Source organism: Schistocerca gregaria, chromosome 1 (assembly GCF_023897955.1).
Source record: "Schistocerca gregaria isolate iqSchGreg1 chromosome 1, iqSchGreg1.2, whole genome shotgun sequence".
Lineage (NCBI taxonomy): Eukaryota > Metazoa > Arthropoda > Insecta > Orthoptera > Acrididae > Schistocerca > Schistocerca gregaria.
In genome coordinates this window covers 700,346,730-700,371,094 of record NC_064920.1, presented here as the reverse complement: position 1 = coordinate 700,371,094, position 24,365 = coordinate 700,346,730, and the positions used below count along the sequence as shown (strand labels likewise).

Sequence of the window (24,365 nt, the reverse complement as noted above, 5' to 3'; positions counted from 1 at the left end):
CGGGGCCAATACTTCAAGTTATAAAACGAGATGCCATTGGATACATTTCACGATGGCCTCTGGACATCATCCAATACGTTTATGAAGTGATGCAGCCGATGGATGTGTCCTATCGTTGAAGTCAGCGTCATCTTACCTTTCAAGAAGATAATGCAAGGCGACACGTTACCCGTTCTGCCCTGACCTACCTCTGTGCAGATGGTGTTCGACTGTTTACCTGGTCAGCACATTCTCCAGATATCTCATTCAAAAATTGTTCAAATGGCTCCAAGCACAATGAGTCTTAACATCTGAGGTCATCAGTCACCTAGACTTAGCACTGCTTAAACCTATGTGACCTAAGGACATCACACACATCGATGCCCGAAGCAGGATTCGAACCTGCGACCGTAGCAGCCGCGTGGTTCCGGGCTGAAGCGCCTAGCATTGCTCGGCGACAGCGGCCGGCAATCTCTCATTCACTGGAAACATCTAGTCACGGTTTTCCGAGAGAAGTGCACGCACCCACTCGCAAGCCACTGCGATTAATGGACTCTGGCACAGAGACAAAGCTACAATGCTCCCATCTCTCATCCAAGCTCATTTCGACTAGATACCCAGCCGAGTTGGACCACTGTTAGAGGCGACAGCTCTGTGTACAAAATTTCGAACTCCTCACACAGGAAAATCACATACAAATCCAGTCGCGTATTTTTGCTACTGTATTTCACCCGCTACGGTCGCAGGTTCGAATCCTGCCTCAGGCATGGATGTGTGTGACGTTCTTAGGTTAGTTAGGTTTAAGTAGTTCTAAGTTCTAGGGGACTTATGACCTCAGAAGTTGAGTCCCATAGTGCTCAGAGCCGTTTTTGTATTTCACCCGCACAATAACAAAACTTCGTTATTTTCTATCCTTCCTAGTGTTGCAGTTTTAATGACCATCAGCGTAAATAAAAAAAGGAAGAAGTCAGTGAGCGAAGGAAGCAACGGGCGGTTGCAGTTTGACATTGTGTCGACATTGAGGTTGTTACAGATGGAACGTTGGCTCTGGTTGAAAAAGGTAAGGGAAGAAACATTTCGGCCATTTAGAAGGAACTGGTACGGTATTTGTCAACTATGAAAAGGAAAAGGAAACCTGGAACCTGGTCATTATGAGTCGACTGTCTTAGCACATAAAAACTCTACCGACTGGTAGCTTGCGAAAACCTTACAGTTCTGTGTTCCTTGAACTTGTGCCGAGATCAAAATCGGCAGAAGAGGGGCCTTTGCTTTCTAAACGGCAACAGTATTCTCCATTCTCGTTTTTAGTAAAAGAAGATCAGATACTTATGTCCAAACGATAGGACTAGATTCAGTGTCTAGGAAGAGATTGGGTGGAGGACACGATAGCCCTCTTTCAGATATTGTCGTAATCTTAACATATGGCTGCAGTTGTCAATGTAGCACAATATTTGACCGACTGCCCTCAGAGCTTCTGCATTCTGAATTCAAACTGCTACACACGATTGATGATTATGTCATCAACTCTGAACTTTCATTGGACCTTCCTCATCAAAAGTATCTGGACATCAGTGTGTAATGTGGAATTGACTACTAGGTGTCACGAGAGGCGGGCTCGATACTATAAAAGGATGCTGGGAGTTCTGTGTTGTCACTAGAGTGCAGTAACAGCATAATGGGCCGTCAGGGGAGCTGACTGACTTAGAAAGTGGACTAGTCATTGGATGTCGCCTGAGTAGCGAATCTGCCAATTTTTCAACCCTTCTAAAGCTGTCCAAGACTGTTGGTGGTGGTCTGATAATGAACTGGAAACGCGAAGGAACAGCCATAGCTAAACAAAGATTATCCAGACCGTCGGTCGTTGCTGAGAGCGGTTGTTAATCGCATGAAATCAGCCGAAGGAATCACTCGCGAGTTTCAAAGTGCTGTCAGCAGTCCAACTGACACAATGACTGTGCATAAGGAGATAAAACGACAGGTGTGCAATGGCCGAGCAGCTCCTCATAAGCCACATATTTCTGTACTACGTTTGAGGTAGTGTAAAGAGCGAAACCAGTAGTCAGTGGATGACTGGAAAAGTGATGAATCATGCTGTGCTCTGTGGCAGTCTGATGAAAGGTTAGGCTACAATAATGATGGAAGGCGAAGAATTGAATTAAAATTTGTGCCACGGCCGGGAATCGAACCCGGGTCTTCTCTCTTACTAGGCAGAAATGCTAACCATCACACCACCACAGGACTATGATCAAAATTCCTGCACGAACTACCTAAATCGAATACTCTCCCCAACACAAATTTCAATTCTTATCTTCAGATTATTTTCCCCCTACATTGTCACTATTGCCAGGGCTCTCCGGCATTGGAATAGCACCCCAGCGTTGGACGTAATGGCAATGTAGGGGTAAATAAGCTGAAGATATGAATTGAAGTTTGTGTTGGGGAGGGCATTCGACTCATGTAGTTTGTGCAGCAATGTTGACCATAGTGCTGTGGTGGTGTAATGGTTAGCATTTCTGCCTAGTAAGCAAGAAGACCCGGGTTCGAGTCCCGGCCGTAGCTCAAACTGTAATTCAATTCTTCAATTAAGACTTAAATATCCCGGGGAAAATTAAATTATAAGATCTGAAAGGATTTGGATTTGGCGATTGCATGGAGAACGTTACCTGTCATCGTGTACAGTACCGGCAGTGAGGTACGCAGGAAGTGGTGCTACAGTTTGCGGTTAAGATGTGGTCCTCTTATTGTGCTGGAGAAAACTCCAAATGCGGAAGGATGTGAACACATTTTACAGTATCCTGTGACAAGGGCTTCCTGTGGAGTAGACAGTTTGCCGGGTGCAAGTCTTCCGATTTGAAGCCACTGTGGGGATGAAATAATGATGATGATTAGGACATCACAACACCCAGTGCCTGAGCGGAGAAAATATCCGACCCAGCCGGGAATCGAACCCGGGCCCTTAGGATTGACAGTCTGTCGCGCTGACCACTCAGCTACAGGGGCAGACATTTGGCAGTGTGGCTTCAATTTCTCACGGCGTACTTCGTGACGAAAGAGTTCACGGGTGAACAGCCGGGGGTTAGTGTCCGACGGGCACAATACTTCGGCAAGCGACCACGTTGCCATCATCAGATGTGCTGACGAACTAACTGGCGAGGCGCCGGCGGTCAGTTCGTCATCGCACCTGATGATGACAAGGTGGCGCTTGCTGAAATATTGTGCCCGTCGGACACTAACACCCGGCTGTTTATCCGTGAACTCTGTCGTCACATTTTACAATATTGAGTACTGCACACAATAGAGGAACAGTTCGGACAATATGAATGTTTGTATGAGCATGACAATGTACTCTGTGACAAAGCATCATCTGTGAAGCTATGTGGTTTGTGGACAGTAACATTCCTGAAATGGACTGGCCTGCCAGAACCCCGACGTGAATCCAATGGAACACCTTTGGGATGAGTTATGACGTCGATTTCGTCCCAGACTGCAGCGTCTAACAACACTAGCTTCTGCTATTTCGGGTCTTGAAGAGGAATGGCTGCCATTCCTCCACAGACACTCAGACACCTTACTGAAAGTGCCCCCAGCATAGTTCAGACTGTTGCAAAGGCGAAGGATGAACATTCCCCATATTACTGTCCACTACTAGACGTCAGAATACTTTTAACAAATATTGTACATTTGCTACCTAGGATGGGATCAAAAACTTATTTCCCACTCTCTCTTAGCATGTAAACCTCAACGCTGCAGATCTCTCCGGATCACGCATTCGCGGTCACTCCGAAGGATGTCAGCCTTCTGCAATTCATTTCGCAAAGCGCTCCGCCAGACTCATCGAGACCTGAGCACGTTTCAGAATGAAGTCAACAGTCAACCTTTCAACCACACAGCATTGTCATTACAGATTGATTGACGTTTGCTTTAATATCGAACACTGTAACTGGTGCCTCCCCTCATACGCGAAAGACCTTTCGTTATCATTGTTTCCACCCTAGCGGCCCGAAAAGTTTCTATCATGGGAGACCCTCAGAAATCTAAGCTGGTCTATCGGCTCTTGCAGAAGCGTTTTATAGTGACTATAATCCTTCCCAAAACCAGCTAGGTTTGGCTTAAAATAATCAGACTTCTAGCTAATTCCTTCTGATCAGGCGGGATATTTGGATCTAAAATGGTTGAGAAATGTTCTCCCTAACCTCAACAGCAACGGCTCCGAAGACAGATTTACTTCCCTAATCTGGCGATCTATTTTGTCGCCGTGTGTCTAAAAATTTATGGCTTAAATAAAATCACTATCGGATATGAACCATAAAGGCTCACTACCTCTACGAAATGAGTCATCACATAAAAAGCACAACGTTAGTTTCCGAAAAAAACGCCGTTTTGTGTTATTAGTTAACCAAGGAAAGGGCCAATCTCACGCTGTATTCATTCCGCAGACTTTCACAACCATCCCCGCACAGGTACTAACAAAGTTTTTTGAGTTCACCGTTAGCAGGTTCGTTCAACAGACAGGCATATGTCTAACCTTCTGATGCATGTCTACAACTCTCTCTCTCTCTCTCTCTCTCTCTCTCTCTCTCTCTCTCTCTCTCTCATTCGATTTCTAGTTTGATCGAAAATTCTTCACAATACCAGGTCAAACTGATTGTAGTACTGAATATTTCGCACGCTACCAAACTTCTGTTATTTAATTTTGTTTATAAATTAAATGATTATTTGTGTATATTTGATAAGTTATGTAAGAAACTAAAAACACGTAGAAATTCTTCATTTTACTGTCGTTTAAATTAGAAATTTTGAGTGTTTAAGTTTACTCATTTTATCAGTGCACGTGTTTCATATTATTCAAGGGAGTCTTCACCGCAGGATTCCACAAGAAAATAATTTTGCTCATTTTCATTGGGTTTGGCTTTCACCTATCGCTCCATATCTGGTCTTAGCAACATTCATAGTCTCTCACTGACTGATTTATCGTTTTTTGTTAGGAGAACGAATAATGAGTTTGAGCAATAAAGAGTATAAGACAATCTTGTGAACTGCATTTGCCCCCTGGTTACATAGTACATGTGCAATACACAGACTCAATACGTTGCTGTTCATCAATTTCAAGGGGACGATTTTGTTTCATGATATTGCCTTTATACTTTTGATTAAATTTCAGCAACCTTCTCGTCAACTTGCATTGTGTGCTTTCTAAGAGTGAAAGTGATTAGTCTGATTTCTTGGGGAGGAAGCTTAAGATAGTATTGACGAGAATTAGTTGCCATGTTATTGGAAAACAGAATCTGCGAGCACATTGTTTTTAACTATAAAGTTTATCTCAATCGGTGGTCACATACATTACTTTATGGCTAAAGAATTTACGTGAGCACTGACTGAAATAAACTTCATAGTGCTAGCGAAAAGTTTGCAGCCTCCTTTTTTGTGCCATACAGACGGAATGAACCATTTACTAACTACTTTCTCTTTAATATATTTATTACATTTTGTTCACATCAGTTGTCATAGAATGAAATAAATTTGCATCAGAGTGTTTCACAAATTTAAAAAGATGCAAAGACATCTGTAACCGGTGTTATGTATAAAAATCTTGCTGAACAATGTCGCAATAACGTGAAGATCAGCTTGTTATTGGCAATCGTATCAGCAATGAAACAAAAGCTAGAGCTGAACAGGGATTGATTGGTTACTGTTCGAGTTGTTAATTTTTTATTGATGCTCTGACCATGAGTATTCATTCGATAGCAAGTTTTTGGCACTCAAGACTAGCTCGTTAGAGCGTAAAATGGAGAAAACAGGTAGATTAACAAAATTACTTTCCATCATATACGGTCATGGTTTAAGACAATTTGAACATATCCCATGATAAATGGGCAATTTTACTTTCTATACAATGCCAGTCAATCAGCAAAGTATGTTATATCGTACAGCCGACGATTTTCTGGAAGGTCGTCGCATCAAACTGGCCAGCGGTTGTTCAGTCATTGTACTAGTGGACCCATACGTCGTCAATGGCACGTTCGCCGGAGCAACTCGACGAATAAGACTAAATATCATGTCTAACAGGCATTAACTGAATTTTAGTTTTACGCAGTTACACTGTGCAATAAAACTTTATTGAGAATTTGTAAGTTACTTGTATTTAGGATTTTTCATTCATTTAACGCAGTCCAATGAAAAATAGCTATTAAAGGATATACTTGGCTGCACCTTCAGAAATAAGTGTTCTGTTTATGCCATCAACATTCATATTTATTTAAGTAGAAATATGCGTTGGAAATGTTTGTACAGGAAACGTGTTAATAATTCTGAATCCCTGTGGTAAATCTCTCGAATAATTTGAAACACTTGCTTCGATAAAAATGAGTAAACATCACCTCACAAAATTTCTAAATTAAACGAAAATTAATTGAAGTATTTTTATGGGTCTTTTATAGTTTCTTATAGAAACCATCAAACTTGCACAAACAATCCATTACTTTAAAATGGATAAAGGAAATAACAGAAACTATTGCTAGAGTATGTAATATTCAGTACTGTAAACAGTTCTACCGTCATCTTTGTTCTGACCTGACACTGTGAAGAATTTTTTATCACGTTATTAATGGGCTGCGCATTTCCACTCTCCTGTAAGTTACATGTGGAGTATCCTCAGCCACAGTCTAGTAACATGCCAAAATAGCAAGAGGTCACTTTCCTACATGCTGTACTTCTTCCCTTTTTTGACATTAGTCTTCTGATTAGTTTGATGCGGCCCGCCACGAATTCCTCTCCTGTGGCCAATCTTTCCATGTCAAAGTAAAAATTGCAGCTTACGTCCTCAATCCTCAGTTATTTGCTACATGTGTTCCAATCTCCGTTTTCTTCTACAGTTTTTACCCTCTACACTTCTCTCTATTCCCTGATGTTTAACAGATGTCCTATCATCCTGTCCCTTCTTCTTGTCAGTATTTTCCATATGTTCCTTTCCTCGCCAATTTGGCGCTGAAGCTCTACCATTCCGTATCAGTACACCTAATTTTCAACATTCTCTGTAGCACCACATCTCAAAGTCTTCGATTCTCTTCTGTTCCGGTTTTCCTACAGTCCATGACTCACTACCATGCAATGCAGTGGTCCAAACGTACATTCTCATTCTCAGAAATTTCTTCCTTGAATTACGACCTATGTGTGATACTAGCAGATTTCTCTTTGCCAGGAATTCCCGTTTTGTCAGTGCTTGTCTGTTTTTATGACCTCCGTCATAGGTTAATTTGCTGCCTAGGTACACTCATGCTCATATATTAAGAATAATTGCAGAATGTGGTGCCACACAACGTCGCACTACACAAAACTGTCGCTAATAGCATAGGCACATAGGGAACACACACGACACAGATCTGTTTCCTGCGCATGTACCCCGACATCAATATGGGATATGATCACCATGCACACGTACACAGGCCGCACAACAGGTTGGCATACTATGGATCAGGTGGTCGAGCAGCTGCTGGGGTCAGTGCCTGTCGGAGCTCCTGAAGTTTCGTAGGGGTTTTAAGACGTGCAGCGATACGTCGACCGAGAGCATCCCAGACGTGCTCGATGGGATTTAGATCTGGAGAACAGGCAAGCTACTCCATTCGCCTGATATCTTCCGTTTCAAGGTACTCCTCCACGATGGCAGCGCGGTGGGGCCGTGCGTTATCATCCATCAGGAGGAAGGTGGGACCCACATCACCCCTGAAAAGGCGAACATACTGGTGCAGAATGACTTCCCCATACACTTGACCTGTTACAGTTCCTCTGTCAAAGACATGCAGGGGTGTACGTGCACCAATCATAATCCCACCCCACACCATCAAACCACGACCTCCATACAGGTCCCTTTCAAGGAGATTAAAGGGTTGGTAGATGGTTCCTGGTTGAGGCCAGATGAAAACCCGGCGAGAATCACTGTTCAGACAATACTTGGACTCGTCCATGAACATAACCTGGGACCACTGTTCCAATGACCATGTACTGTGTTGTTGACACCAGGATTTACGGGCACTCCTGTGACCAGGGGTCAGTGGAATACACCTTGCAGGTCTCTGGGCGAATAAACCGTGTCTGTTCAGTCGTCTGTAGACTGTGTGTCTGGAGACAACTGTTCCAGTGGCTGCGGTAAGGTCCCCAGCAAGGCTACGTGCAGTACTCCGTGGCCGTCTGCGGCCACTGATGGTGAGATATAGGTCTTCTGGTGGTGTTGTACACTGTGGACGTCCCATACTGTAGCGCCTGGACACGTTTCCTGTCTGCTGGAATCCTTGCTATAATCTTGAGATCACACTTTGTGGCTCACGGATGGCCCCTGCTTCGACCTGCTGTGTTTGACTAGCCTCCAGTCGCCCTAGTATTCTACCCCTCATAACGTCATCAATATGTTTTCTTTGAGCCATTTTCAACACACAGTCACCATTAGCACGTCTGAAAACGTCTGCACACTTACTCGCTGCACCGCACCCGCACTCTAACATGCACAGACACACTTCTGCGTATCTGGACTGCTGCCAGCGCCACCGTGCGACGACAGCAGGTCAAAGGCACCGAATGGTCATACCACGAGTTGATTTAAGCCCGCAAACCGCCCACAAGAGCGTTGTTTCACCATGTATCAGTTTATCCTTAATTTATGAGCATGAGTGTAGTAGAATCCTTAACTTTGCCTACTTCGTCAACCCCAATTCTCGCTGTTCTCTTTTCTACTGCTTCTCATTACTTTCTTCTTTGCTCGATTTACTCTCAGCCCATATTCTGAACTCTTTAGACTGTCCATTCCTTTCAACAAATCCTGTAATTCTCTTCACTTCCACTGAGGATAGCAATGTATTTAGCGAATCTTATCTCTGATATCTTTTCACTCTGAATTTTGACTCCACTCTCGAACCTTTCCTTTAATTTCCATCATTGCTTCTTCGATGTATAGACTGAACAGCAGGGCCGAAAGACTACATCCCTGCCTTACATCCTTTTTAATCCGCACACATCGTTCTTGATCTTTCAGCCTTATTGTTTCCTCCTGGTTCTTGTGCGCATTGTTATCCGTCTCTCCCTAAAGCTTACCCCTATTTTTCTGAGAATTTTGTACATCTTGAACCATTTTATATTGTCGAACGCTTTTTCCAGGTCGACATATCCAATGATTTTTTAATGTCTTGTTTCCTTTATCAATCGTGATGTCAGAACTGCCTCTTTGCTGCATTTACCTTTCCTAATGCCAAACTGACAGTCCGCTAACAGATCCTGAATTTTCTTTTCCATCCTTCTGTAAATCATACTTGGCACTTACTTGGATGCATGAACTGTTAAGCTGACTGTGCGATAATTTTGGCACTTTTTCAGCTATTGTTGCCTTCGGAATTGTGTGGGTAATATTTTTTCCGAGAAACTTATGATATTGCCAATCGCATACATTCTACACAACAGTACGGTCGCAGGTTCGAATCCTGCCTCGGGCATGGATGTGTGTGATGTCCTTAGGTCAGTTAGGTTTAAGTAGTTCTAAGTTCTAGGGGACTGATGACCACAGACGTTAAGTCCCATAGTGCTCAGAGCCATTTGAACCATCAATCACTGAGGCTTTTTGTAGATGATGCTGTAGTATAGCGAGAGGTTGTAACAATGGCAAATGGTACTAAAATGCAGGAGGATCTGCAACGTATTGACGCATGGTGCCGGGAATGGCAATTGAATCTCAATGTAGACAAGTGTAATGTGCTGCGAATACACAGAAAGAAAGATCCTTTATCATTTAGCTATAACATAGCAGGTCAGCAACTGGAAGCATTATAAATTATCTGGGAGTAGGCATTAGGAGTAATTTAAAATGAATGACCATATAAATTTAATCTTCAGTAAAGTAGATGCCAGACTGATATTCGTGGGAAGAATCCTAAGGAAATGCAATCCAAAAACAAAGGAAGTAGATTACAGTACACTTGTTCGCCCACTGCCTGAATACTGCTCACTGGTGTGGGATCCGTACCAGATAGGGTTGATAGAAGAGATAGAGAAGATCCAACGGAGAGCAGCGCGCTTCGTTACAGGATCATTTAGTAATCGCGAAAGCGTTACGGAGATGATAGATAAACTCCAGTGGAAGACTCTGCAGGAGAGACGCTCAGTAGCTCGGTACGGGCTTTTGTTAAATTTTCGAGAACATAACTTCACCGAAGAGTCAAGCAGTATATTGCTCCCTCCTACGTATATCTTGCGAAGAGACCATGAGAATAAAATCAGAGAGATTAGAGCCCACACAGAGGCATACCGACAATATTTCTTTCCACGAACAATACGAGACTGGAATAGAAGGGAGAACCGACAGAGGTACTCAAAGTACCCTCCGCCACGCACCGTCAGGTGACTTGCCGAGTACGGATGTAGGTGTAGATGTAGAACGCATCCCACACGTGCTCGATGGGATTTAATTCGGGAGAACGGGCTAGCTAATCCATTCCCTGAATATCCTCAAATTCCGAGAACTACTACACCTGCGCTGTTCGATGCGGTCGCACATTGTCATCCATTAAAATGTAGTGAGGTCTAAATGCAGCCTGAAAAGAAGCACATGGGGAAGGAGTACAGTGTCATAATAATGTTGAACGGTGAGTGCACCATGTTCAAAGATTTGGAGAACAGTACACCCATGTTCGACGACATTCCCTCGTGCATTATGTGTTCCCACCTCTCGCTTTATGAGGGCACGTCCAGAATCGTTACTCAGATTGAAACTGCTCTCAGCCGAGAAGAGCGCGCGACCCCTATGCTCTTGGCTTCATCGCTAAAGGTGCGGTTGATGCGCGGCTGACAGCGGAACTGAACGTACTAACTGCGCGTCTTGCTGTCCTGATGAATGTGGTTGCAATTGCACCCCTTGTTTAATGTGGGTCGCTTCTTTCTTGTTGCACAATGTAACGGTCATCTTCTGCTGGAGTAGACCAAGCTCGACCACCTTCTGCCCTTCAAGCAACTGTGCCTGTCGTTCGGTGCCTGCCCCATACTCGTGAAACAATGCTGTGGGCAATACCAAACTCCTGATCTATATTCGCCACACTTCATCTTTCTTCCGATTTCCCGATGATTCTGCCCCGTCGAAAGTCATCCCTATGTTACCCCCAGGCCATTTTGTAATGAAGAACCCCACTAAAGTGCTCGCTGATTGCCACGCCCTGTCTTTTATTCAGTCATGCCGCCTCGTGTTACGGGGCCAGTCCAATTTGGCGCTATAGTCGCCCTAATGTCGCGTCGTGTAACGTCCAACTTTCTGTGTACGACTGCGAGATTTCTGGCAACATTCTCCTGCATTTTCATTCATTCCCACCAAGTAGTTAATATGATATATTACTTTATCTAACTCGTCCTTCAGTTTTACTTAATGACTGGGTCAATCAAAACACGCACATAATGGGTTGTGATAACTACAGGCCATGGATTTTGTAACGTGGTAACTTCCAAATACCTTCAACTGAAATCTTCACTCATCAAAGCATGACGATGTGTTCCAGTCATTCAGTGCTCAAAGAATGTGTTCGCGAACCCATGAGAGATGCTGATTTTGATAGAGTGCTTTTGTTAAAGGCACTTTTGCCAGCACTCTCTCACCAAAAGCCATCAACACAAAATGTCATTCCACTTTCACAGAGAGGTCATTTTTTGAAGGTGGATATTTGGTGTAGTGTCAGTTATCTGCTTAGACTTAGGAAGTTCTTATCACTAATAAAATGTGCTATCTACGCAGACAGATGATGTCTTAGAATACACTTAGCACTCTAGATTTGGTGGGCCAAGCAATATCTGACGCGTCTTGCTCCAAATGTCATTGCGTGTTCAGACTTCGTTATTTCTCGTCACGTTGGCGCTATCGAGTTAGCAGATTTTTACCAATATTAGTGCAACTCCAGCTGAAAGAAATGAGAACATTTATTGAATGTACACTTTCCTCACCATTTTACTGTCACTTGACAAATTGTATACAGGATGGATTTTAGACTCCATCAACCTTCGGTACCCAGGTTATTAACAATGGAGACCTTTGCACTGACAGAGAAAGGAATTGGCCTAGTTGTGTTGAACGAATCGTCTCAGCATTCGCTTAAGGATATTTTACAGAAACTTTACACGAAGCAGCCGAGTGAGATGGAATAAAGTCTTCTCGGTTTTCAAGCCGCGACAATTCCAAAAAAATTCTCGAGCTTTCGATGGGTAGCTCCGCCATCGTCGTCTGGAGTAAAACTGCTGACTGCCGGGGCTGGTACTATTTCCCGCTTATACAGGGTGGTCCATTGATAGTGACATGGCCAAATATCTCACTTACATATTCGTGTAGTACGTAAAGAAATATGAATGTTTTAGTTGGAACACTTTTTTCGCTTTGTGTTAGATGGCACTGTAATAGTCACAAACGTAAATACGTGGTATCACGTAAAATTCCGCCAGTGCGGACAGTATTTGCTTCGTGATACATTACCCGTGTTAAAATGGACCGTTTACCAATTGCGGAAAAGGTCGATATCCAGAACGTCGTGTACAATTCTGCCACTGGGCACAAGAGAAATTACGGGGCGATGACAGATTTTTTGCACGCGTTCTATTTAGCGACGAAGCGTCATTCACCAACAGAGGTAACGTAAACCGGCATAATATGCACTATTGGGCAACGGAAAATCCACGATGGCTACGACAAGTGGAACATCAGCGATCTTGACGGGTAATGTATGGTGCGGCATTATGGGAGGAAGGATAATTGGCCCCATTTTATCGACGGCAATCTAAATGGTGCAATGTATGCTGATTTCCTACTTAATGTTCTACCGATGTTACTGCAAGATGTTTCACTGCATGACAGAATGGTGATGTACTTCCAACATCATGGATGTGCGGCACATAGCTCGCGTGCAGTTGAAGTGGTACTGAACAGTATATTTCGTGAAGGTGGATTCGTCGTCGAAGCACCATACCATGACCCGCACGTGCACCGGAGCTGACGTCCCCGGATTTCTTTCTGTGGGGAAAGTTGAAGGATATTCGCCATCGTGATCCACCGACAACGCCTGACAACATGCGTCAGCGCATTGTCAATGCATGTGCGTACATTACGGAAGGCGAACTACTCGCTGTTGAGAGGAATGTCGTTACACTTATTGCCAAATGCATTGAGGTTGACGGACATCATTTTGAGCATTTATTGCATTAATGTGGTATTTACAGATAATCAAGCTGTAGCAGCATGCGTTCTCAAAAATGATAAGTTCACAAAGGTACATGTATCACATTTGAACAACCGAAATAAAATGTTCAAACGTACCTATGTTCTGTATTTAGAAAACCTACCTGTTACCAACTGTTCGTCTAAAATTGTGAACCATATGTTTGCGACTATTACAGCGCCATTTATCACAAAACGAAAAAAGTGGCCCAACTAAAACATTCATATTTCTTTACGTACTACACGAGTATGTAATAAAAAATGGGGGTTCCTATCTAAAAAACGCAGTTGATATCCGTTTGAGCTATGGCAGCCCCATCTGGCGGGCCAACCATAGCGCCATCTGGTTTCCTCCTTCAAGCTAGACAAGTTTCGTTCTTTGTAGTTTTTTCGTTTGACGCTTATTTCGTGAGATATTTGGCCCGGTCACGATCAAAGGATCACCCTGTATACTACGACTAAGCCCGCTGGTACCAAGCAGAGAGGGCCTAACGATGCGCGCGGAAAGCCAGTTGGCCAGCTCATAGCAACTCCGGCCCGCTGCGGGACTGAGTGACATCAGGTGGTGGGAGAGGCCGGCGCCAAGTTTGAAACTGCCTCCTTGAAGCGTTAAGCATCCGCCATTGTTTCCAGGCGACCGGTCTACCCGACGGGAGGCCCTAGCCACGCGACATTTCATTTTTTCCTTTCGACATCCAAAGCCAGCCTCCACACCCTACTCATTGTGTAGCCCTGGTCTCTGTTGAAATTGTTGCTGTTCATTCTAATCTCTGCTGCCTCTTTTATAGTGGAGTCCCGGTATGTTGACGTATGAGCCAAGACTCTTGTGCTCTCAAACTGTATTTTGTGCCCGTTTTCAAGAAACTGTTCAGCTATGAATGACTTGGTCAGACCCCTTTGCTTGACATGTCTCTTGTGCTAGGTACAACGCTCTGCAACTGTGGGAATTGTCTGGCCTATATAGATGCTACTGCAATCGCAAGGGATACCATACACATAGGGCACACGAAGAGCTGTGTCGTCTTTAACAGGTCGTAGCATATATATCTCGGGGGCGGCCGGAACTCTGGTCTCAATCCATGTCTCTGCAATACACGTGCAAACTTGCTTCTCGTTGCCCCACAGTATGGCAGGAAACCCGTCACCCTGGCTTCTTCTGCCGCTTCACAAGGCGCCTTTCTTCGGTGATTCCTGAAAGCGTTTGTAATGTCTCTTTTGCTGTAGCTTTTCGCCCTGAACACGTACCTCAAGTGCTGCAATTCAGACTGTAGGTGGTCGTGAGTCAGAAATAATTTTGGTTCTGTGTATTAACGTGTTCAGGATCGCTTTCTTGTATACAGGGTGATGAAAACCACCGGTATTCAAATCTTGAACAGTGTGGGTCGGTTTCCTGTAGACTGAATGACCAAGCCAGCTCAACTGAAACATCTAAGAACCGTAGCTTGCCATCTTTCTCCATCTCGATAGTAAATTTAATGTAGGAATGGACACCGTTCCAGTGGTCCACGAACTGCTGCAGTGTTTTTTCACCGAGAGGCCATTTCAGGAAGGACGCAACACCACAGAGTTCAGAGTTTCTCGCCATAGAGCTCCACGAAGAAATTCGCGACTGCGGGAGACAATTGTGAGCCCACTGCCGAACCATCCGTTATTCACAATATTCGTCGCGGTACAAGAAGTACGTTGTCGTTAGAACATGAAGGAACAACTTGACGATTCCAGGTGGAGACAGTTGGGCCAAAAGATCCAGTGTGCCTTGTACTGGAACCCTCGTAAAAAATGACATCATTTTCAGACGTTTCGACCTATTTTCATTTTCTTGAGCTTTTCAACAAATGTCTGTTTACAACATGGCGTTCACAATAACCGAGTTTTTGCGCTATTAATCCCTCAAGACGTTTTGCCAGTCTGTAGGTGGGCGAGCTGATTGCACTAACAATGGTCCTAAAAGGAACGTGTTCCTTATGTATCTTCGGTAGTCCATAAGGCTTGGAAGGTCTGACGGAGCGATGCATTAATTTCTTCACCACTTCATCTAGTAAGCCAGATTCCTTCAACTTCCATATCTTCCTGACTAAGGCCTGTGTCGGATAGCTTCCGATACTCGTCATCTAATAAATTAGCACCTTCAGCTGGTAGTTTTCAGTCTATAGAACCACGGTGGCCTTTCTTTTGTCGGTTGGCAAGGCAACCAAGTTCTCGTTTTCATGCAATAAGCGTAAGCCATGTCGCCCCTCCTGGCTAATATTTGATTTCGGTGGCTTTGCTTTCGAGAGTATATGGCTGGCAGTTAGTCTGACGTGCTCAGCTGAGTCATTGAGAGATGCCGAATGTACTGTTCTATTCCACTAACAATCTCCAAAATTGGCAGACGTCGCCGGACCGGCGAAAAATTATAAGACCTTTACTCAGTGCTGCCACAGAACAGTCGTCCAATTCTTGTTTGGAGAGATTAACAACTCTTCTGAGAGGCTTATCATTCTCCAGGTCTGTTCCTCCGTGAGTTAAGCAGTCAAACTTGTTACTTCGCTTAGACGTTGTCTCGCACAAACTAGCACGCTATTGTGTTGCTGTGGCTACGTCTATCCACTGCCAAACGAACGGCGACAAAGTTTATCACAAAAATTGATGTCAGTCAAACAGGTTTATGGCATTAAGATCAAGCACATATCTCGTCTGCCGTATCCGCTGTCTAACTATTGCATGACTTGTTCTCTTCAAAATTTTGTCCACTTCAGCAGTTAGGATGTGGTGCTTAACTACAGCTAAGCGAGGAATTACCTCCTTGTCCCGACAGCGTTGCAAAAATGCTAAAGAACTCAGCAGACGTGATTTCTTTCTGCGCAGTTTTTCCAGCAGTCTCACACTGCCCAAGACGTTCTCACCGTAGAGGAAAGATATTTGTCCTTAGAATCTTTCACGGCGGCATGATTGAATATTTTTTTTTTTTTTCAGTTTTCAAGCTGCGTCAATTCCAATAAAATTCTCGAGGTTTCGATGGCTAACTCCGCCAACATCGTCAGGAGCAAAACTACTGACTGCCGGGGCTGGAACTATTTCCCGGTTATGTACCTACGATTACGCTCGCTGTCACCAATCACAGAGAGTCGAAAACGACCCGTGCGCGGAAAGTGAGTTGGGCAACTCAGCAGCTTCGACCGCCGTTTGAAACTGCCGCTCCCGCCTCCCTAGAGGCGTTAAGCATCCGCCATTGCTTCTTTCGACACCCAACAGTCGAGTGAGATGTCACAATGGTTAAGAAACTGGACTTGTATTCTAGGCTTTCATTGGTTTGCGTCCCTTCCGATTTACGTTTACCGTGACTTACTAAAGGACTTGATATGACTGTTTTAATGATCCGTTTAGCTATGTCATGCCCGAATTGCTCCTCCTTTCTCAATCAATCAATGGCTCTGAGCGCTATGGGACTTAACTTCTAAGGTCATCAGTCCCCTATATCTTAGAACCACTTAAACCTAACTAACCTAAGGACATCACACACATCTATGCCCGTGGCAGGATTCGAACCTGCGACCGTAGCGGTCGCGCGGTTCCAGACTGTAGCGCCTAGAACCGCACGGCCACTACGGCCGGACCTCCTTTCTCATTTAGTTGAGCTAGTGACCAGCTTCAAGGAAGGAGCATATTCAGGAATTGTCACTGAATCTTTTGTTGGTGAGGCACTAGGAAGGCTAAACTAGGTTGTGGACAGTGTTTTCATTGATTTAACAAGAGTGATTCGGAGAAAGCTCACTTCACATCTGGAAATTAGAAAGCAGAAGGTTGCCCTCCAACGTCAGGACACAAGGAAGATTAACAACTCTTCTGAGAGGCTTATCATTCTCCAGGTCTGTTCCTCCGTGAGTTAAGCAGTCAAACTTGTTATTTCGCTTAGACGTTGTCTCGCACAAACTAGCACGCTATTGTGTTGCTGTGGCTACGTCTATCCACTGCCAAACGAACGGCGACAAAGTTTATCACAAAAATTGATGTCAGTCAAACAGGTTTATAGCATTAAGATCAAGCACATATCTCGTCTGCCGTATCCGCTGTCTAACTATTGCATGACTTGTTCTCTTCAAAATTTTGTCCACTTCAGCAGTTAGGATGTGGTGCTTAACTACAGCTAAGCGAGGAATTACCTCCTTGTCCCAACAGCGCTGCAAAAATGCTAAAGAACTCAGCAGACGTGATTTCTTTCTGCGCAGTACGGATCCCACTGGTGTCGTGTGCATTGGGACGGGGGATGCCACTGAGATCTGTTATGAGCCCGTTCCTTTTTTTTATGTATATCATTGCCCTGCCTCTAAACGTGATAGATGAATCCATTTTTTTCTCTTTGCAGAAGACACAAGTTTTATTGTGAAGCATGTGGAACGTAATATAAATGATTTAACGAGGTAGGTAATAGGGCAGTCGGTAATACCACCACGTGGCTTTCAGAGAATAGATTAACGTTTAACTGCAACAAAACTTAATCCATACAGTTTCTGACTTGTGACTCTTGTAAAAGCGAAATTTTATTGCGGCCAGATTATCGAACGGTCAATGAAGTCGACCATCTTAAATACCCACGGCTGAGGTAAATGGGAATCTTTCTTGGAAGTATGACGTTCAATTTCTTGTGCAAAAACTGAATGCGGTTACCTTCCCTTGAAGAAAACTCTCCTCTGTCTCTGATACTTAAACACAGAAGCTTTTTTACTGTCGTTACTTTCATTCTGTTATGAACAATTCTGTCCACTCGCCAGGAAATGGCGGTCGGACTGATATGCGGTGTCAGTTCGCGAACTTAGTGTAGCCGTTGTTCAGCTGTCTCGGAATTCTAACTCTGGCATCCTTGTACATAAACCGCCGGAAAAAATTAGCACACGTGGAAAGACGACGTCGATGTTGATCCTCTGACGGCGGAAGCCACCTGAGGACTAGCAGATGTACTGATAATGGTTTCATCGTCGTCCGCGAACAGATAGCGCAGTGAAACAGCTACCAGAGCGGCATATTTATGTACTCCTTAATAGGGAATGGTTACAGCCAGATGGCTCAGTGCGATGCAAACGTGTGAAGCAAGCAGGCAGCCATGCCACGGTTATGCACTCGTGCTTCCTACAGCCAACTGAGCGTATTTGAAAGGGGTCAAATCGTGGCCTTCCGAGTGGCATGGTGGTTCGTAAGGAGAATTGTCACACAAGTTGGAAGTGCTGTGCCACTTGTGCAACGATGCTGGTATCAATGGTCACGAGAACATTCTCTCACCCGTAGGCGAGATTCTGGTCCACACAGCACAGATGTCCACCAGGATGATCATACCGCAAAGGCAGCAGGGGCAGTTCGTGCAGCTACCACTGCACTAAAAAAGTGGGCTTTGAACCCAAACATATCAACAGGAACTGTTGCGAACCGGTTACTAGTAAAGGGACAACAGACACGCACATCTCTAGCCCGCCTTCGTCCGGCGGCATAGCATCGACGTGCACATCTCGACTGGTACCGTCAGAGGATCACTTGGAAGATGGAGTGGCGCGCTGTCGGCTTCATCTATCTGTACACAAGTGGTAGTAGTTTGTGCGTACGACGTAGACCTGGTAAGCGCTGACTCGTAGAGTGCATCCGTCCAAGACACACTGGCCCACCCCAGGGCTTATCTTCTGGAGTGCCATAAGCTAAAACTCTCGTTCACTTTGGTGCTTCTGGAGCGGACACTAACCAACACTCGGTACGTGCAGAATGTCGTTAGATCTGTTCTTTCGCTGTTCTTACAACAGGAAGGTGATGTGTTGTTCCAACACGATAATGCTCGCCCACACACTGCCGGTGGAATTCAACGTACTCTGCAAGACGTGCAGCAGCGTCCCTGGCCAGCACGGTCTCCAGGCTTTTCTCCATTCGGGGACGTGTGGGATTATGATGGGACGAAAAGTGACTCGTGCAACTCCTCAACCAACAACGCTTGCAGATTACGTGAACAGGTCGAGCAGGCGTGGCATATCGTATCCCAAGACAGTATTCGCCATCTGTACGATCGACTGAATGCCAGAATTTGCGCCTGCATTGCCGTCCGTGGAGGCAACACGATGTAGTAACATGAGTGTTCCAGCATGAGCCAGTACCTATTACCTCAGGACCGGTCGTGCTATTGGTCTGTAATGTAATAATTTTATGTGCTCCATACGTACTGTTGCAACAATAAACCTTGAGTGAATTGGAAACCTCTAAAAGGGCGTACTAATTTTTTTCCGGCAGTGTATATGCTACCAAGGGATTGTTTGTTGACAATATTGCCTCATTCAGAAGAAACTGCAACATTCACACAGTGAACATTTACACAGAAAGACGATCTGCACTTGGATAAGAGTTTCTTAAGCACTGCACAGAAAGCTGTGCATAGTTCAGCAGGTTTCATTTTCAACAGGCTTCCAGCAGAACTGAAAAAATAAATGACAAATCCGAATTGAAAAGTTTTCTTGTGACACTAACCAAAGCCTATAATGTTTCATGTATTCGTCACAGGAGTTCCTCGCAGTAGTTCCGAGCTTTTATGTGTAATGCTTTATTTATTCATATACTCTCTCATAATTCTTTATTCGTATTTTATTAATTCTGTTGTTTACAAACGTTCTAATCTGTATTTTGTAAACTATCAACTGAGTCCTTCCGTAACCATATAGCTTTGGCGCCCAGAGTCCAAAGTAAACTGATAAATAAATAAATGAGCAAATAATGATCTTTTTTCTCGAATGACAAGCTTATAAGCTTCATTCCATTTCCTTCTTGCGTACAATAACACCACGACTGCGGGCACTTGGTTCCGTCTCCTTTATTAGGCAGAGGTAAGCTGAGCAGCTCTATGGCAAGGCTTCACGTATGTTACTGGTTACATCTGGTACGAGAATCGTTTGTTTGCCACAGCCATTGGTTTATAGCATAAACATCTACTCATGCTTTTGCATCTTTGTGAGCTCATACACGAGTAATAATTTATTTTCTGAAAATTGAAGTATTGAGAAATAGCTGTAATGTCATGCATTCCTAAGAAGACCTTATATCCACCATCATTTAAATTTATAATAAGAGATCATGTATTGGTAGTAGCACTGAGATATGAGAACATAATTGGAAAATTACACAAATAACATAGTGATACACAAATAACATAGTGGTACGCAAATGAAGAATCCCGCCACAAATTCTGTTTTAGAATTGGTAAGGTATACGTTGTTCATTCACGAGGATATGTTTCTAGTCGTAGAAAATAAAAGATCATATCCATAGCACTGGCAGGCATTATCACTCGACCAGAAGTGACACAGGACGAATATTGAAGACGAAAGAAAGATAACCAGTACAATTTGATCAGCAAGTGCAGAAACAGTTATGACCTACATGCTCTTATTACTACACTATGCTCTAGTCTGATTAATTGAGTTGCTGTCCTCTCTGCAGTATCTCATGGATTGCGGTCATAAACATTGTTGAAAATGATTCGACCTTCGGGTGAGAATGTTCATCTCGGTGCTATTAGAGAGGAGAAGGCTGTGTTCCGCCAACAGAGTACACTCTCTCCTTTTTCTCTTGTGAACAACATAACACTACGTTTTACATGCACATATCACAGTCACACGCACTAAAACGGTAACTCTCCACAGAGGAATGTGCTAGAGTGGGCGAACAAGACAACATTCCTAATTAACAATGGCATGTGACTTCAGTTATTTACATACAAAAATGTCACAAGTCTAGGAAATAATCTGTAACTAACATACAGATAACAGAGTCAGCTTTAAATGTAAGCTGGCTTCCAAAATAGTTCGTTTACCTCTGTCGATATGTTAGTTAATTGTCAGATGACCACGACTTTCGTTTAATGAAAATAAAGAAAAAAGATGATGATACCTACGCATGTCGGAAAACACATCCATTCAGATGAAAGACTTGCTCACATCTGGAAACAGTAGCAGATGGAAACCTACGAGCTATGACCGACTGGACTGTTATATCGTCATTAACTCCAGAGCAGTGGTTTCCAAACTGGGGCGGTGAATCCCCTTCGACGCTCTAGAGCAGCTAAGCAAGAGCACCATTTCTAGCTTTGCAACCGACAGTTCATTAAATTACCTTTTTGCAGTTCATATCATATATATTTAACAGAGATTTCAGAAGATGCCCTTCGAACACAGCCACAGTCTGTCCCCACTAACACTAACAAGTGAGATAGTGCTCCTTCTGTAATAACTTCGACATCTAAGGTACGCTAAATTATCGTTCGTTTTCCACTTCACCTTCAGATTTAGACCCTTTTCGAAAACGCTCATTGTTCGCTCTGAATGAAGCCAATATGTCTGTCGATTACTAAACTTGTTAGTCCTTCTAAGGTACACCTCTTCTTTCTTCGCGCACTGCCTGAGAAAGGGGCGCGTTTCGTCACAGGGGTATTTGGTAAGCGTGATAGCGTTACGGAGATGTTTAGCAAACTCAAGTGGCAGACTCTGCAAGAGAGGCGCTCTGCATCGCGTTGTAGCTTGCTGTCCAGGATTCGAGAGGGTGCGTTTCTGGATGAGGTATCGAATATATTGCTTCCCCCTACTTATACCTCCCGAGATCACCAATGTAAAATTAGAGAGATTCGAGCGCGTACGGAGGCTTTCCGGCAGTCGTTCTTGCCGCGAACCATACTCGACTGGAATAGGGAAGGGAGGTAATGACAGTGGCACGTAAAGTGCCCTCCGCCACACACCGTTGGGTGGCTTGCGGAATATAAATGTAGATGGCAAAATTTCACAAGACATGGCACAAAGGTCATAGGCATCACGCGAAGTCTAGTACCGTAGTTTCACTTAATAAATAGAGCTCTATACACTATTATAACGTCGGATTGTTGGCGGAAAAAAACGAAGTCACTGATAAGTAATATTGTAATAATGACTATGAAGAAGTGCTAGTAGATAGTTCAGCTAAAATATATGTACATGCTCTACAGATAGAAATTTATTCAAGCTTCTTGACATTTTTTTATTAAAAAGTCCCTGAATTGTGGCTTAAGTTACATAATCATTGCGCGAAAAGCTTGTTTAAGTGGATTGGTATCCAGTGAAACCTGTTGCTGGTTGTTGACTATCAAATATTTATAACTACCCTAGCGCGCCGATTTCCAGTCAGTGTCTGTTTTGGAAGAGATGCCCGCATACTGCCTAGGTAGTCGTCCACTGTTTTAAATGTTCTCATTAGCACGTTGCACAATTGCGGTTCGAGGGATGGCGTAAATTACAGGTCTAATTACAAGTAACAAGCGAAATTAATGGTAACCTACCTGAGAATGGGCTGAAACGTCTTGCGGAAATCCTCGTGCGCAGCACTTCTGCTCTGCTACACCTGCCGGCGAATGGCAGACAGCTGAGCTCGTCGCTTGTATACACGCGACGCCGCCTGCCCCCACCATTGCGTCACGGGTCAAAGTACGCATCGACTTATCGATACTGCTACCACCGCTGGACATCGATAATTACCAGCTGACGCACAGCTGCAGGTGCAGCGTGTAAGCTAAAGGTAGTGGAAGTGGAAACTAGGCTTATCACTTCTCAATCTGAAGCAGAACAGGGTTACCTCTTGCGGAACGACTGTCGATAGTGAGAGTTAAGTCACAGTTAGAGAAATTGTAGCGTTACAAAGTTCAGAAGTCCAAAGGTAACAGGTGTGCTACCGGTACCCACTGAGTTTTAATAAGGTTGTTCATTTAGGCGACGGTTGCGTCGGTAGTACATCTATTTCAATCTTTCACTGCGTAAATACATATTATATAATCCTCATTTCATTACCTTAAATGCATTTAATGCTGCTGCGCCCAGCTTTTCCCTCTTCACGGTAAGAAATTGCAATCAGAGTTTTTTTCTTCTTTAAATACCGGTATTTCTACTTGCTTCGATTTTTCAACATTTTTCTTTTGCCCTTCAGCACTTCAGACTAAAAACCGATTGAATAACTTTCAGCCAACAACAGTTAACATATACTGAGATTGACATATTTCTCAAACCGCCACAGATATTTCTCATGAAAATACAGAACCAAAACAAAGTCACGTTGAATGTTGATACAACAATATTTGTCAGTTTGTATTATTTACTTTCAGCCTTATTATAATGTTTTTCACTCCTACTTTCAAACTTCCATTTGTTATTGGAGTTTACATATACTTGCAGAGTACAATAGAATCTCACCAACAAGACAAAGAGTTTCTGATATGTTCCATTAATACTTATTCCTCTTTTATTTTACTATTACAAGTGTCTGAGACTTTTCTCAGGGGCTGCTATGAAAAATTATGGTGATACCAATTTTCCTTATCTGACACATCGTTAAATAGTTAATTTTTCTACTATTTAATGAAGTATTAAGGACTCTGTCATACCGATTTGCATATTATTCAGCAAATTAACATAACCAGACTCAATATCTTGGTTTTCCAGGGAATTTAGTGCAGATTTTGTTGAAACTGAGTCTAGAATTTTCAGAAACATATGAATATAGCCAAAAATCGCAATCGATACTTATTCTTCAGTTCAATAATTTCGTCTGTGACTAGCTTACAGTCCCTTGTGCTGTTATTTAGAGCAGTTGAACTTGTGACTGGATGGGTAGGGAAGAAAATAGGTAGACTAGTAAAAGCAACTATGCATGACTTTGATAAATGGAGTAGAGAATTCAAAACCAAGTTTCCAATTTGTCTGAAATGGAAAGTTTTCAGTAAGGATGTATTGACAATTTTGACTTAGGGCAGTGAGATATGGACTTTATTGCGAAAACCATTTAATAACTTATGGTTGCCCAGTGAACAATGGACAAGTGCATATTGGGAGTTACTCAGACAGAGTGGAGGACGAGGATTCAAACCTGCGTCCAGCTATCCATATAGGTTTTCTGTGATTTCCCTAAATCATTCCTGGCAAATGCCGGGATTGTTCACTTCAAAGGGCACAGCCGATTTCCCTCACCATCCTTAACACAATTCGAGCTTGTGCTCTGTCTCTAATGGTATTGATGTTGACTGGAAACCCATCTTCCTTCTTCCGAATAGACATAAAAGAAAATAAATTGGTCAGGACGTAGACTGGAGAGGAGGACATAATAATGACTGTGATGAAAATTAACTGTAGGTGGTGGGATATGCAGA

General features: G+C 43.5%; 1 protein-coding gene and 1 non-coding gene across 2 annotated transcripts in view; one reads left to right on the top strand and one right to left on the bottom strand.

The window, feature by feature from the left end:
* The window catches only part of LOC126268959 (carnitine O-palmitoyltransferase 1, liver isoform-like), a 180,382-nt gene extending 157,688 nt beyond the window's left edge, over positions 1–22,694 (bottom strand). The window contains exon 1 of the mRNA XM_049973958.1: positions 22,509–22,694. Within this exon, the coding sequence (XP_049829915.1) occupies positions 22,509–22,694 (186 nt within the window). The remainder of the gene's footprint in view (positions 1–22,508) is intronic.
* Positions 2,466–2,538, top strand: Trnat-agu (transfer RNA threonine (anticodon AGU)). Its single transcript has one exon. It is a non-coding gene; the product is annotated as a tRNA-Thr (tRNA).
* Positions 22,695–24,365: the final 1,671 nt, after the last annotated feature.